Source organism: Grammomys surdaster, unplaced genomic scaffold, assembly GCF_004785775.1.
Source record: "Grammomys surdaster isolate TR1022 unplaced genomic scaffold, NIH_TR_1.0 458, whole genome shotgun sequence".
Lineage (NCBI taxonomy): Eukaryota > Metazoa > Chordata > Mammalia > Rodentia > Muridae > Grammomys > Grammomys surdaster.
Genome location: NW_021604877.1, coordinates 428,579 through 445,720, shown reverse-complemented (window position 1 = coordinate 445,720; position 17,142 = coordinate 428,579). Strand labels below are relative to the sequence as shown.

The 17,142-nt window shown below is 39.2% G+C and overlaps 1 protein-coding gene across 6 annotated transcripts in view; it reads right to left on the bottom strand.

The window, feature by feature from the left end:
* The window catches only part of Nup98 (nucleoporin 98), an 84,624-nt gene that overhangs the window by 3,174 nt on the left and 64,308 nt on the right, over positions 1 to 17,142 (bottom strand). For all 6 annotated transcript variants that reach the window (XM_028781494.1, XM_028781495.1, XM_028781498.1 and 3 more), the window contains 9 exons: positions 14,373 to 14,802; positions 12,464 to 12,693; positions 9,625 to 9,891; positions 8,712 to 8,869; positions 7,360 to 7,503; positions 6,120 to 6,262; positions 2,956 to 3,177; positions 1,964 to 2,205; positions 1,375 to 1,529 (listed from right to left, as the gene is read on the bottom strand). In XM_028781494.1, the coding sequence (XP_028637327.1) occupies positions 1,375 to 1,529; positions 1,964 to 2,205; positions 2,956 to 3,177; positions 6,120 to 6,262; positions 7,360 to 7,503; positions 8,712 to 8,869; positions 9,625 to 9,891; positions 12,464 to 12,693; positions 14,373 to 14,802 (1,991 nt within the window). The remainder of the gene's footprint in view (positions 1 to 1,374; positions 1,530 to 1,963; positions 2,206 to 2,955; positions 3,178 to 6,119; positions 6,263 to 7,359; positions 7,504 to 8,711; positions 8,870 to 9,624; positions 9,892 to 12,463; positions 12,694 to 14,372; positions 14,803 to 17,142) is intronic.

Here is a 17,142-nt window from a genome sequence, read left to right as displayed (position 1 = left end):
CCCCATGTGGGCTTGAACTAAGACTTGAACCTCGGCAAATGCAGCAGGTGATTTTAACTCCTGAACCAGCTCTCCAGTCCCAGACTGCATTTAAGTGAGGATTGTTTCATTAGGTTATAAAAATGGATATTGAGCTACACTGTGATTGGCATGTTATCAACAATCCATGGTAAATCTTTTTCTTTACTCTGTAGTGTTGTTGGCTTACTCACACGTCTTTCCCCACTGAATCAGTACTTTAGTAAGGAAAAAACACGTTGTTTACTCCGATAGCTCCCAAATCCACAGTACTCAGCATATTTTGGGTTCTTAATGAATGTTACATAAATAAACTGAATCAACTAGAAATGTTTCAAGACTATAAAATATGTTCACTATATGCCTGGCCTGGGGCTAGTAATGGATGGAAATGTTATCAAGATTTTAGTATGTGTAAGGCACTGTGCCAAAGCCCTGTGTCTATTCTGTTTAACCTTCATAAAAACCCTGTTGGATACATACTATCATCTATGCACTGACTACTCTAGCTTTTACTCCACACAATCCTCCCAGGGAAAGAATGAAAACGTTAACTAACCTTAGTTACTTAGTCAATGTGGGAACCTGCACATCTGTGCTGTGGTGTGTATAATCTCATCACTCCCAATAAGTATACTAAAAAGGGCCAACATGGGCGATATACAGTGAGTCCTGGCTGGCTTAGGTTATAGGGTAAGGCTTAAACAATTTCAACACCCCATCTTCAACAAATTTAATTTTGTGATAGTTTCATACAGCCTAGACTGGCCTCAAAAACCCTGATCCTGGGCTGGAGAGATGGCTCAGCAGTTAAGAGCACTGACTGTTCTTCCAGAGGTCCTGAGTTCAAATCCCAGCAACCACATGGTGGCTCACAACCATCCGTAATGAGATTGGATGCCCTCTTCTGGTGTGTCTGAAGATAGCTACAGTGTACTACTCATCAATAATAAAAAAAAAAAAAAAAACCAAAAACAAAAACCCTGATCCTTGTCAGGCAATGGTGGCGCACACCTTTAATCCCAGCACTTGGGAGGCAGAGGCAGACGGATTTCTGAGTTCGAGGCCAGCCTGAGGCCAGCCTGGTCTACAAAGTGAGCCAGGACAGCCAGGACTACACAGAGAAACCCTGTCTTGAAAAACCAAAGGGAAAAAAACCCCAAAAACCCTGATCCTTTAGTTTTTTGTTTTGTTTTTTAAAGGTCTGCCTACATAGTCTGGCTGTCCTGGAACTCACAGATATATGCTTGCCTCTGCCTCTTAAGTGCTGGGGTTAAAGTATTGCCTTTTGAAGTCTCTGCTTTTAAGTGCCAATGAAAAGAAAAACTAGACAGTGGTGTAAGGAATTTTAGGTACCTGTTGAATATGGTGGAGCATTTCAATTACTCGAATATAATCCAGGTAAACGAGCCCAGATGTTTCCCAGTCCTGAATTAGGCTGCTGCGCTCTGGAGGTGCCAGATCTTCTAAGAATCCTTTTAGGTACTCATAGTTCTCATTAATAATGGCATCTGAAGAAATAAAACATTGACTTCAGTGTACAAGGGTGTGAGTCACAACAGTGTAAAAGACCAGACATAAATCTAAGGCAGGCAGGAAGGACAAAGTTTCAAAGCAGATGTGAAAGTCGAAAAGGCACAGGTGAGAAACTCCTGGCTTCAGGCTGCTGAGCAGCTATTTCTGGTGTTCTTGGCTAACATTTCCACAGTGAGCAGAGCTTAGTGAACAGTAAGAATGTTTGTGGCAGGTGGTAACTACAACAGTGTTATCTTTCCCCACCTCATAGACCCTTGCCAGAACAAGCCTCTTCGATGTGTTTTGGTAGAATATCAAACTAAGACTGCCATGTCCTGAACTGAATACTATCTCTGCTTGAACTACCACGAGGGTTCATAGGTTAGAAAAATATGGGGTAATTCCAGGAGAGGTAGGTCTTTGCACTTACCAGAAGCTAGGTGTCGAATGACTAGTTTGTGGCAGCGGTTCCAGTGACCAGCTTTAAATAAATAGAGGGCCTCCAAGTGCTTATTGGATTCCATGTGCGCACGAACTGCTTTGGCCTCATGAATCCACTCAGCGGGCACACAAAGCTTCTGTGTAAGGAAAGTCTCCTTAGCCCAAGACTCAGGAGTCTCTGACAGTTGGCAGTGCCGGGTCAGCAGCTCTCGAACAGCCTTCTCACGCATGCTGTGGGGAAGACAGAAACTGGAGAATAAGCATCCCCCCTCGTCTGTAGAAGGCTGTGGTAGACAGCTGAGATGGTACCCTGGGAAGTCACTCAAATGGGCAATCTCATCTTTAGAGGACCACTTCAAACTTAAAAAACAAAACAAATCACAGTCAGCTATGATAACCTCGAATATTATTATTGTTTCTAATTATGTGTAAATGTGTGTGTTGGTATGTATGTATATACAAATACAGATTCCTTTGGAGGTCAGAGGTGTTGGATCTTCAGAGTTAGAGTCACCACAGGCAGTTTTAAGTAACCCAACACAGGTGCTGAGAATTGAACTCAGATCCCATGGAAAAGGAGCAAATGCTCTTAACTGATGAGCCATCTTTCCAGGCCCTTTGACACTTATCACATGGCTGTATCTAACAGATGTTCTAAGCAAGTGGTTCTCAACCTTCCTAACACTGCAATCTTTAACACAGTTCCTCATGTTGTTATGACCCTCCAAACATAAAATTATTTTCGTTGCTACTTTATAACTATAATTTTGCTACTGTTATGAATCATAATGTAAATAAATGTCTTCTGATAGTCTTAAGGGAACCCCTATAAAAGGGTCCTTTGACTCCCAAAGGGATCGAGATTCACAGATCGAGAGCCACTGTAAGAAATCACTTACTGAACTGGTCCTGAAAAGGAATCCTTAGGTACTGCCCTGAGATGCTAGATATTCCCAGTGGGTTCAATGACTTTTCACTCACCCCGAGTTGTCAATGTGCAGGAAGACAAAGATGGCCCATTCCCAGAGTCCTTCACTTTCCAGTTGGCCAGCATAACTGGCCTGTAACACACCCTCACACTGTTCTGAGAGATGGGTATAGTTAAGAGCTCGTAGCACTTCCCAAAGGTGCCAGCTTAGGCGGTAGTCCAAAGGATCTGCAGTTATGCTTCGGGGTTCTAATAGCTGATTGAGATCATAATGTCTGAGGAGAAGAAAAGTATTCAGTCAGGATACTCAGCTGGCAGGATCTGCACTGAACAGGTTAACTGTTCTATGTCTCAGGAGACAATAAAAGAACCAGAGGGTAAAGTATTAAAGAGTCTTATCAGTAGCCCCTACACAGAAATACCAGATTCCTCTCTCAGAAGAGTGTCATCTAACAGGTTTGTTGGAACTGGTTTGACCTATGCATTTTACCATTCCAGCATATGGACTTAAACAATTTCCATTCTTCCTATCCTTTATTATTATAGTATCTGCTACCTTATTTTCTTTTGGTTTTTCAAAATGGTTTCTCCATATGGCCCTGGCTGTCCTCTAACTCACTGAGATCTGCCTGCCTCTGACTCCCAAGTGCTGGGGTATGCGCCACTACCACTACCTGGCTTAATACTTCTAACCTATTAGAGGTGAAATTGCTGGGCAGTCGTAGCGCATGCCTTTAATCCCAGAACTTGAGAGTCAGAGAGAAGCCGATCTCACTTAGTTTGAGGGTCAGCTTGGTTCACAGAACTAGTTCTAAAACAGACAGGGCTGTTACATGGAGAAACCACGTCTCAAAAAACCAAAAGGAAAAAAAAAAAAAAAAAAAAAACAAGAAACAAAAAACCAAACCAAACTAAACCACTTCTGGACTGGAGAGACGGTTCTGGGTTACTGTTCTTATTCCTTCCAAATCTGCCAAGCTGAATTCAATCCCAGGACCCACAAAGTGCAAAGACTGAACGGGTTCTCTTAAGACGTCCTCTAATTCACATATGCAAACATGCAAATGAACTGAAACAAAAACTCTTCTCACTTGTTAAGATAAAAAAAAATATAGCTGGGGGTTCATAGTGCTTGCCTTTAATCCCAGCACTCAGGAGGCAGAGGCAGGTGGATCTTTGTGAGTTCAAGGCCAGGTTGGTCTACAGAGTGAATTCTAGGACAGCCAAGGCTACACAGAGAAACCCTGTCTCAGAAAAACAATAAATATAAAACCACAATTCATTATAATAATTATATATATATATATATATATGTCTAACCAGAATATATAAAATTTATCACTACATAGAAAGCACTAAAAAAAAAAAAAATAGCTAAGGGGGCAGGAGATAGCTCAGTGCTTAAGAACACTTACTGCTTTTGCAATGAACCTGAATTCAGTTCCCAACACCCAGCTGGTGGCTCACAACCATCCATAGCTCTAGTTCTTGGTTATCTGCCGCCCTCTTCTGACCATCAATGGTATCACACACTTGAGTGTTGCATTTATATATGTAGACAAAACCAGTCACACACATAAAATACAGTAATTAAGTAGTAATTAAATTGTAGGCCAGGAACCTTTACTCACAAGCATTCACAAGCAGAGGCAGAGCAAGGTCAGCCTGGTCTACAAGTGAGTTCAGGACAGCCAGGGCTAAAGAGACCCTGTCTCGAAAACAAACAAACCACACACACACACACACACACACACACACACACACACACACACACACACACACACGGACACACACACACAAAAGCAAAAAAATTTGAATATATATGTTGACAAAAACCAGATACTGCAGTTTTAAAAAATTCTTATTTTATAACACTCTAATGTTTAAAGAAGGCATCTTGAAGAGTAGAAATAAGCTATGGCTGTTAGCTGTGAACAGATGAAAGAAAACTAAAAATCGTAGTTATGTCTAAGATAAAGTAAAAAAGAAGCATAAAAATAACATATTTAGCTTCAACTTCATGAGTTAATTTATTACTGTTGGATACGCCATTCTCCAGCCGGGCGGTGGTGGCACATGCCTTTAATCCCAGCACTTGGGAGGCAGAGGCAGGTGGATTTCTGAGTTCGAGGTCAGCCTGGTCTACAGAGTGAGTTCCAGGACAGCCAGGGCTACACAGAGGAACCCTGTCTCGAACCCCCCACCCCTCCCAAAAAAAGCCAAAAAACATAAGCCATTCTCCACCCCTACCGCCCAATTTTGGTTTTCTTTTGTTTATTTGAGACAGGGTTTCTCTGTATAGCAGAGCCCTCGCTGTCCTGGAATGAGATCTGTAGACCAGACTGGCTTTGAACTCACAGATTCACCTGCCTTGCCTCCTGGGTGCTGCGATTAAAAATGAGCTACTACCCAGCCCATTCCCTTTCTTATTAAGAACTTATTTCATGGAGGTACATTATTATAACCCTAACTCATTAGAGAGTGAATTCTTGGCCAGTCTATTTAGAAACCCAATCTCAAACTACCAAAATCAAGAAAAATATATACTATATACAACATACAGAGTATCACTGCATACCATAGCAAATTCTGAAGAGGACACCCAGCAATTAGAGATTGTATACATCACTATTGAGAATGTAAAATAACAAGCACTCCTTTATATTGCCTGGGGGACTTAAACTTAAAAAAAAAAGGCGTTCATGAATCACTCTCACCTCAGTCTCCCAAGTAGCTATGATAAAGACCTGGCTTAATGCATCGAGTTTTTTATATATCCACAGCAGTTTTATCCCTAACAGCCAAACCAACAATATCTAACTACCCACCAGCAAGTCAGTATGTAAATTATGTAAAAATCTGCAGTGCTGAAACAAATATCTACCCCAAACCAATTTCTGCTGTTCACAGTAACATGGGTAAAATTTCACCATCGTGCTGAGTGAAAAGAAGCCAGGCACAAAAAAATACAAATGATGTAATTTACATAATACAAATTATGTAAATTCCTGAAACAACAGTATTAATTTATAGTAACAATCCTTCCCTAAAAATTTAGGACTGAGGATTGACCCCTAAATTGCACTAGGAAGTTTCTGTAGTGACAGAAATGTGTGCGCTGTGTTGACAGTTTGCTGTGATAATTCCTACAGCACTGCATCCTTTATCTGTCTCAATGACATTGATTGAAGTGATTACCATCCTGGGCCTAGTTTACCTGTCAGTGTAGAGTTTTAGAAGATGAAAACAAACATCTTGAAGTGGTCTCCGGGAGTCTTTTTCTTCCTCTACCATATAGCCACAGCCCTCCAGGTAAGAAGGAAGAGGGGAGCAGGCATATTTATCACCCTCAGAAGTATTCTGAAAAGGAAGGATTTGAAAAGGCATTTTAACAGTTCTTTTCAATCAGCAGTATCATGTTTCAATTATTAAGATACCTCTACAGACAAGGTCTCTCTCTGACATTGTTTCTCAGCCTTCCTAATGCTGAAACTTTAATACAGTTCCTCATGTTGTGGTGACCCCCAACCATAACATTATTTTCATTGCGATTTCATAATGGCTATTTTGCTACTATTACGAATTGTAATGTAAATATGTGTTTTCTCACGGTCTTATTTAGACCAGGCTGGCCTAGAACTCAGAACTAGAGATACAACCTGCCTGCAAGAACTGAGAGTAAAGAGGTGCACATCTGGCTCAAAACAACCTTTTAACTTTAATGATGACAAGGGACGTGAGATACGATATTGAAGAGTTTCAGTTTAGATGTTAATAGGGGCAAACTGAACTTGATGTAGGGCTTAAGAAATTCCCAAAGGGATAAGCTAGTCTTAGAAGTGAAAAATCACTTCCTACAGAAGCAGAAAAGACAGTAAGAGCATTCATGACCTTTTAAAATAGAATAGAAGCAAATGGTGGGTAGACTGGTCGGTGGTGTTGCCCTTTAATCCTAGCATTTGGGAGGGCAGAGGCAGGAAGGGCAGGATTTTCAAGTTTGAGGTTAGTCTGGTCTACAGGATGAGTTCCAGGACAGTCCAGGTCTACACAGAGACCCTGTCTCACTTCCCACAAAGGAAATAAAGAAAAAAAAAGAACAGCCCCCTCCCCTGAAAAGAAAGTAAACAACAAATGGTAGGAGAAGGTGAAGAGGAGCCCTGTCTAGAGTCAAGGAAGGTAAAGTTTTGAATTTGCTGGGTCTGTTTCAATTTTATGTTACTTTGAGGACAGTTAGCAATATGTATTGTATTATTTGATGATTTTTTTCTATGACTTTAAACAAATTTTTTTGAGACTTATTATGTATCCATAGATAGCCACCTGCCTTTTGTCTCCCAAGTGCTGGGATTAAAGGCCTGCCCATCATACCCAGCTTGCAGGACTTCTCTGGAAAGACAAAACACCTACCAGAGTGTTTTGTCTACCAGAGTACCTGGCTCTTCTGAATACACACATACCTGAAATGCTTCTTCATACATGCTGAGAGCCCTGGAAATGGAGGCAGTTGGTGGAAGCAAATACCAAAGATGGATAGCAAGTGTTCGTTTCCAATCTAGTTGGGAGCATACATTGATTTGTTTCTGTTCTGAGAGCTGCCACACCTGCAGGAGACAAGAACATTACCATGTCAACTTTATGTTGCCTTGGTTACTACTGCATGTCTACAAGCTGTTCACTTATGTTAGTTTTTTGTTTAGTTTTTGAGACATGACTTCAGTATGTGTAACAGGCTGGCCTTGAACTAAGAGATCCTCCTGTCTCGGCTGGGATTAAAGAAGTGTGCAACCATACCCAGTCTAAATGTTATGGCTTGGATGGGAAATCTCCCATCCCATTTTCTTGCCATAATTGATATGAGAAAGACATAGAGACCCAAGAGATGATCATAAAGTAAACAGCAAACACTAGATTACAATAATTACTCCATTCTTGGTAAAACAAAGAGTAGTCACTATTAAAAAGAGTGATGCATTAGAAAACTGTCCATATACAGTAAACTAAAGAAAATTGCACAATCATTCTCTATAACTGATTTTGCTTGTATACAAACATTTGCTTTGTAAGTATGAACTTACACATCCATATAGATATTAAAATGTCTGAGAAGACATAACTATGCATTGTTTACTATGTAAATACTAAACTATTAAGTCTATCCTATATCCTATGATATAGATTATTTTTTGTATTAGTTTTGTATGTGAGCATACACATGTTATGGTGTGTGAAGATCAAAAGTTTGTTAGAGTTGGTTACAGGGCCTCACTGATCAGGTTTCAGGCTTGACAGCAAGTGATTTTCTTTACTTGCTGTGCCATCTTGCCAGCCCCAATTTTATTTCAAGTTTATGTTAATTAATAAAAGTATTTTTAGGCCAGTGAGATGGCTGAATGGGTAAAGCCTGAGGACCTGTTTGACTCTCAAGATCCACGTGTTAGGAGAGAATCAACTCTGGCAAGTTATTCTTCGTTCTGCACACATGTGCCATAGTGTATACACACATGCTTGAGAGCAAGTGTGCAAAAACACAAATGTAATAATTTTTTTTCCAAAACTGGTTTTTTGAGACAGGGTCTTCTAAGTAGCCCTGGCTATCCTGGGCCTCTCTGGACCAAGTTAGTCTTGAACTAGCTCTATATCTCATAGAGATCCACCTGAATCTATCTCCCAAGTGCTAGGATTGAAGGCCTAGGCCACCATGCCCAGCTAACTGACATTTTAAGTTGAAAATACTTCTACCTAGAAACAAAGCCAAACTGTCAGTCATATTAATAGTGTAAATTTTCCAAGAAAATTAGTATGACATTACCGGTTTTCCAGCTAACAGGGCAAATATGCGCAATCTCTCCTCGTGGATGAAGGAGTCAGCCTGGAGCTGATGCCAATCGGCCAACTGCATGGTGAGCAGCTCCCGGACTGACTGGCTTCCCACCAACTGAGACAAAAGAAGGGCAAGACGATGATCACCTATAAGAGAAACACAAGTTTTCTGATGAGGACTAAGGATCTACGGACCTAATGAAACACAGGCTATTACCATCTTCTTCCAGGCTTTGGGAGGAAAGACTCCACTCAGCAGTTGTTATATACTAAAAAACTGCTAAGAACCAGGCAATGGTGGCATATACCTTTAGTTCCAACATTTGAGAGGCAGAAGCAGGTGGATCTCAGTCTGTTTCTCAAGACAGGGCTTCTGTCCTTGGCCTGGCTTTTTTTCAAGGAGCTATCTTTGACAGAAAAAGATACTCACCACTATATTATGAGGACAACCTGGACGGCAACTTTGAACCATTTGCATGTATGTGTGTGTGTGTATGTATGTGTGTGTGTGTATATATATATATATATATATGTATATATATATATATATATCCCTATATGCATATGTTTGTGCATACTCTATGCATTACTAGGATAACCACCTAAGTAAAGATCACACATTTAAATGTTTACAGTGACTAAGTCTTAGAATTTGGGTGATTCTGTCCTATTGCTTTCTGCTTACCTGCATCTTTTGACTTTTACTACAAAGGCATATAATAAGATCAACACAATTTTAATTAAGTAAACAATATTTAAGGTTCCAGAGAATTGTTTAGGAAAATGAGACATTGTCTCTAGAGGAATCAACAATCTTACTTGGATATATTTAGAAGGCAAATTACAAGTGAGGGGCAGGAATAGTGTGGGGGAGGTAGTGGTAGAGAGGATCTCAGTCCTACCTGACTGCTGGGCCAGACAACAGGCCTCACTAATCCTACTGCCTGTGAGGTAGCTGAAGACAGCCTCTATGGGACTGTCTCTGCGGGTTAAGGAGACTTCCTCTTCAATCTGAGGTGCAGCAGTATGGGACAGCCAGCGGGAAAAAGCTCTTCTTCGCTCCAGAGTCTGAATGTATTCGCTGGGCTCATCCAGCTGGCTGTCAAGCTCCTTCAGGTGGCCCCACAGGGCTTCACATAATGTCCACGTCAGGCTCCAGTGCTTCACAACTAAGAAAGTACAAAAACCAATGATTTAAAGTTTGGCAATAACTCTTGAGAGGCCATCATTAACTGTGGTGCAAAATATATCAGCACAAAAAACACTCATTCAAGTTGGTAAGCTCACTTCTCCCAACTTGTTCACTTCAATTTATAAGCTGCACAAGTATAAGGTATATATATAAGGTATATCTGCTTACTTCATATACCTGTGATACTTAGATAACAACCCGTTGCTACTTTAAACTAATTTCCTTAGCCTAATTATGTCTATTAACTGTGATGGTCAAGAAAAACTCTCTTAATTTGACCAAATTTTGCTACAAAATGCATTTAAAATTACTTTATGTGTATGAATAGTATGTATGTATATGTATGTATGTATATGCACCACATATGTGCAATTATGTTCACAGAGGCCTGAAGAGGGCATTAGTTGGAGTTAAAGATGGTCTAGTCTCCATATAGGTGCTGGAAATCATTTACCATCTGCACTTCACTCCCTAATTGCTTTAGCATTCTCAGCAGATTGCTTCAGCATTCTCAGAGACATCTGGTACAAATACAGCCACTTCAAGAGCTGTTGTCCTGCAAGTTGACATTTGAATGGCACGCATATGCACACACACACTAAATATAATGTTGGGCTTGCCATATAAAGGTGCCAAAACATCAGAGAATAGACAGCTGTTTAACAAGAGGTGCTAGCAAAACTGCATATTCCAGTGTTGGAGACTGAAGGCAAAGTCTTGAATCTGATCAATTCAAAATGAATCAAAGACTTTAAGACCTGAGAATTTAAACTGAAACAGGGAAACACTGGTTAAATGCTAAGACACATGCCTAGGCAATGCCTTCCTGCAGAAGACTCTAATAAATGACAAGTTGTTTTATTATTATTATTAATACTCAAAGAGCTTCTGCACTGCAAAAAAATTAATGGTTAATGGTGAAAAGATAGATTATGAAACAGGAAGAAATCTTTGTAACCTGTTTGTCTAACAAGGGATTAATATCTAGAATAAAAGATAACAACAAAACCCAAACAAACAAGGCAAATCATTAAGTGGTTAAGCAAATGAGCCAACACTTTCCAAATGAAGCATAAATCTTTAGCCACCAGAAAAATGCAAATCAAAGCTCCCTCGAGACTGCCTTTCACTCCAGGCAGAATGAGTAATATTACAAAAAAAATAAAAACCAAACTACACAAAAATTAACAAGTACTGATTGACAGTGTTTAGAGAAAAGGAATTTTTCATATGTTGTTGTTAGATATATAGTCCAGTCACCATGGCAATAAATATGGAGGTCCCTGAAAAAATTGAAATGTTTTCTGTTTTATTTATATGACTTCTTACCCCAAAGAATGAAAGTCATCTCATAAAATAGATACCCGAACACTGTGACTGTAGAATGATTTCCAACAGACAAGTTAGGGAATCAGCCTTGATCTCTATCAACAGAGGACTGGATAGAGAAAGTGGAGTCTATATTACACGGTGGATGTTTATTGAGGCATAGAGAAGAATTAAACTACGGTATTTGCAGGTAAATGGATGGTAAGCAAAGTAAGTCAGACTCAAAACAAACAAACAAACAAACAAACACACACACACACACAAAATCAAACAAAATAAAACTGATATTCCACGTCTTCTTTTATAAGTGAAATTTAGGAAACAAGGAAGTTAAAAAAAAAAAAAAAAAGGAGGCTACAGAAAGCAAGCCTGTCTCAAAACATCAAAACCAGGGGGCTGGAGAGATGGCTCAGCAGTTAAGAGCACTGACTGCTCTTCCAGAGGTTACGAGTTCAGATCCCAGTAACCACATGGTGGTTCACAACCATCTGTAATGAGATCTGATGCCCTCATATCGGTGTCTGAAGATAGCTACAGGATACTTACATATAATAAATAAATTAAAAAAAAAAACAAAACCCAAAACCAAACAAATAAAAAGACAGACACACTTGAGAATAAAAGGAGACCAGTGGAGATATAAAAGAGATAAGGGGAATCAGAGGGGAGGAGTACGATTAAAGTATGTTTATACAGATACACAGACACGTCGTAGCACATGCCAATAATGATAAAGGGCAAATAACTGCATAGCTCACGACACATTACAACAAGCATGGTTACTAAATGTCTTTAGTTACTTGTCAGTTAAAGGGTTTCCTTTCACTTTTTCTTTTTCTCATGTTTCTATTATTTCTTAAATCTAATTAAAGGCAATTAAGTCAAAAAAATTTTAGAGGGGAAAATTTTTTTCTTTTCATAAAGATGATTTGCAAAACACATAAATATCTTGGTTTGAAATAAAGGAATACAATTACCAAAATCTGAGGATTTTGACTAGCTGTGTGTCTTTGAGGAAGTACTTATAAATTACAAGGCATAAACATGATTAAAAATTAAAAATGGTAGCTCATTATTTCTTTCTTCTTGTTCCAGAACTGCAGCAATGTGTAAGCAGAGGAAGTCACCTGACGCCCATAAGGAAATACATCCTCCTAGAAACACGTGGTACTATTAACCTGACTTCTGGGACAAAGGTTAGCAGCATGATGTGTACTTACTTGGTAGTTCCAGTAACTCTCTGGGCGCTTCCTTAACCCAATCTGCATAATCATGAATGACTGAGACCCCAGGATTGGGAACAATGAGAGGACATAGCTCATCGACATGGACAGTGCTATGTTTTAATTTGAGCTCTAGTGGTGTCTGGTATAACTGCAGATCTTCATCCAGCTTCCTCTGTCTCAAGCCGAGTTTTTCCAAATGAACTTTGAATGGGGATTCAGATAGACTAGAAGAAACAACAGATGAGTCAGAAAATGAAGATAGCTGAAATTTCCCTACAACTAACCTATGCTCTTATTTCTAACTAAATAAAAGGCATTTCACTGCAGTGTTTGTTTTTTGAGACAGAGTTTCATGTAGTCCAGGCTGATCTTGAACATTGAACATCTTCCTGCCTCCAGATGCCTCCAAAATGTTGGGATTACAGGCATGCAGGCATGGGCCATTATACTGGGTTTATGCTGTGCTGGGAATGGAACCCAGAGCCTCATGCATACTATGCAAATACTCTACCAACTGACCTACATTCACAGCCCTCAGAGCTTAATTCTATTTTTATAAATGATTGCTCAAAATTGGTTTTTATGTGTTATGTGTATATGTTGTGGTCTGGGGCAGGTGATGATTGCAGAATCCAGAAGTAGGTGTCAGATACTCTGGAGTGAGAGTTACAGGAGGCTATGAGCTGCCCACTCACTGTGGGTGCTGGGAACCAAACTTGGATTCTCTGGAAGAGTAGGAAATACTCTTAAGTCAGCCATCTTTATAGTGTCAGCTTCTTAAATCTTAAATCTTCTTAAAAGACTAATGAGGTCCAATAAAATAGTAAGAACTTTATATTTCTCAACATGTGTAAAGTTAGTGAACAATAATTTCCAAATGACCAATGCTGATGTTTATAAAATTATGTATGAATAATGATATAAAGTATAAGATAACTAATAAATTTTAGTACAACAAAGCACAGCTCTGGGTACAAGTATGGGTTGCTTTACTACTTATTTGAACACTACTAAACATCAAAAGTTATATGTAGAATGCCTAGTTTACAAATACTTAGGTGTCAAAAGTTACAAAGCTAAGCTTATACATACTAAATATCTTCTTGAGATACCTTTCATGTAACCCTAAACTTGATTTATAGCCAAGAAAGACCATGAATTTCTGATTCTCCAGCCTTTATCTCCTAGACAATATGCATGTACCACCACATATGGCCAGATTCTAAACTACTTAATTCCTTTGCATCTGTTTCAAATTGATGTGCTAGAGATTGAAGTGAGGGTCTTGGGCATGCTAGAGAAGTGCTGTTCTACAGGGCTGTATTAGCACTTGAGTTTCTAAGACTGGCTCTTGCTATATAATGCAGATTGACCTCCAACTTGTGATCTCTTCTGCCTGTCTCCAGTGCTGCGATTATAGATATGTATTACCATGCCAAATCTAGATGAGCATGAAGTCAGTCTGAACTTGACACAATTTTTAAAACTGATATTAATAATCATTAAAATAATATAATTTAGAATGGATTTTCCTAAGATGTTAATGAAACTGGTGATCTTTATTTTTTCAAAATCAATTCAAATATTAATAAAATAATATTAATTTAATCCATAATAAAAATATACAAACTTATTAGGATTATTAAAAAATACATAATAAAACTACATATTTGGTGTAAATGCAATACATTTTATGTGGTAATTACCAGAGGACTTAATTGTAGGGACTACACAGGAACATATATGATGCTATATACACAACATATATGAAATACTTATACTTGGGCTAAAAATTTATATAGAAAGATCAAAAAGCAGAGTGCTGACCTTGAGGTTCTTGATAACAAAACAGGCCCAATTACAATGTGGACATTCCCCCAAAGTATTAAGAAACATAACTCACGATTTAACAGCTACTGGATTGGGCAGGAATCCGTATTCCACAGAATCGGCAACCTGATGATTTTCCAGTTCCTGAGAGCCATGCAGTTGTTCTCCACTATTAGCAAGAGTCCAGTTGGGACCCCAACCAACCCGAAACGAACGTCCCATGAATAAGGCCATGTCCATCAAGAGTTTTCCCTTGCCATATGTAATGGATTTTTCAAGAGGGACTAGGCCTGGTTGTCTGCGTATCCCCACTGTTTTTAGCTGAACCTCAGGGGCTGGGGTGGGCACTGTGAACACAGTGGCCAGGGGCAGAGGGACAGACCAGGGGGATGTGGATGGGACATTCATAAGAGATGATGTTCTGGGAGTGCGACATTCTTGCACGGAGGCACTTGGTGAAAGAAAGGTTCCACTTGCAAATTTTGATTGCAGCAACCCACCAACTGAAACAAGGGGAAAGATGCTTAACACCACAGCTAGTTTCTTCACTAACAAGAAAAATCACTAAGGACGAAGATATTCAGACAGATTTTATGATAATCACTTTTCTTGGGATACAAAATCACTATGTAGCCTAAGTCCTAGAACTTATGGAGACCAGGCTAGCCTCAGATATCCACCTGACTCTTCCTCCTGTATGCTAGGTGTGCACCACACCTGGTTATAATAGTTATCTTTTTTGTTGTTGTTTTTCCAGGTAAGATTTCTCTGTATAGCCTGGTGTCTTGGAACTCACTATGCAGACCAAGTGGGCCTTGAACTCTGCCTCCCCAGTGCTGGGATTAAAGGAGTGTGGCACAGTATTTAGTTAAAAAAATTTTAAATTATGTGTATATTTGTGGGTATGTCAACAGGACTGTAGCTGCCTGTGGATGCCAGGTGTCCCATTCTCCTGAACCTGGAGTTACAGGTGGTTGTGAGCTGCCTGATATGGGTGCTGGGAATCAAACTTGGGCCTTTTCAAGAGCAGTATGAGTTCTCTAACACTGAGCCATCTCTCCAGTCCACAATAATTACCCTTCCAGTTACAAAATCAAAGCAAAAATTAACAATTTTATAAAGGAAAAACAAAAATAAGAGTCCTTGAGGACTACGTTAATAACAATATTAAAGACAATTATGTGTGAGCTTCCCTTTTCAGTAACATTGATCAGGAAGCTTTATTACCACTACTCACATTTTAAAACTGAGGAAACTGGGTTTAGAAAAGGGGCCTTTCTAAGTCCACAGCACTATCAAGTGGTGAGACTGGGTGATGCGCCTGGATAAAGCTGTTCTTAAGGGTCCTATCCTAACTGAAATCCTATATGCAATAAAACTATTTTAAAAATGACGGATGCAACTGGAGACAATAATATACAGTGAATTAGACCAGTCCCAGAAACACAAATATTGGATGTTTTCTCTTGGATATTACAGATTTCCTAGTATTATTTATGTACTCATGACATGAAAGTAGAAGAAAAATTGTCTTGGGACGAAGAAAAAGGAAAGGGCAAAGTAAGTGGCTAAGAGGGGATAGAGACTATGCTAAAAGGACATTATAATGGCTAGAGTTCAGCAGTTAAAAGCATTCCTTACTCTTGCAGAGGACCTGAGTTTGGTACCCAGTGCACACATGGGGGCTTACAATCAACCATAACTTCACTTTCAAGAAATTTGACATTCTTTTCTGACCTCTGTAGGCACTGTATGTACCTGTTACACATACACACATTCGGACAAAAAAAAATTCAATACACATAGATAAATCTAAAAAATTTGAGAATATTATATTTGCACAAACACAGCCTTATGTATAAGTAAAATACAAAAACAACTGGGTGATGGTGGCACATGCCTTTAATCTCAGCACTCTGGAGGCAGAAGCAGGCAGTGAGTCTGGGGCCAGCCTGATCTACCCATTGAGTTCCAGGACAGCCAAAGCTATACAGAGAAATCCTGTCTTGAAAAACCCAACAACAAAAAACTCAAAACAAACAAACAAACAACCCAATAAAATAAAATTATAAAAAAATCCCATACAGTTCCAATATTATAATGCTCAATGCTAGGTTTGAGGAAATGTTATAAAATGATGCTTTAACAAGCTAAAGTATTTTTTTTTCCTTAGGATAGAGAGATGGCTCATAGGTTAAGAACATAGTTTGTCTGGTCTACTGAGTGAGTTCCAGGACAGCCAGGTCTATACAGAGAAACCCTGTCTCGAAAACCAAAAAAAAAACCAAACAACAACAACAACAACAAAACATAGTTTGCTCTTCCAGATGACCTGAGTTTAATTCCCATCAACCATGTAGCAGCTTACAGTGTCTGTAACTCCAATTCCAGATAATCAGACACGCACCCCAGTCTATAGGCACCAGGCACACAAGTGATGCAGAAATACACACAGGAAAAAGCATCAATACCCATAACATAAAAAAAAAAAAAAAAAAAAAGAAAAGAAAAAATTCGGGTTGGAGAGTTGGCTCAGCTGTTAAGAGCACCAACTGCTCTTCCAGGTCCTGCGTTCAATTCCCAGCAACCACATGGTAGCTCACATCTGTAGTGGGTTCTGATGCCCTCTTTTGGTGTGTCTGAAGACAGCAACGGTATACTCACATATATAAAATAAGTAAATCTTTAAAAAAAAAAAATTTCTTACAGTCTTGCTAAGAAGCCATGCTCATCCTGAACTCTAAATCCTCCTTCCCTAGGGCCCCAAGTGTTGAGATGAAAAGAAATATCCCATAGTGTAGTCTATTAAAAGTCAGGTCTATTGTGAGTGCAAATACCTAATA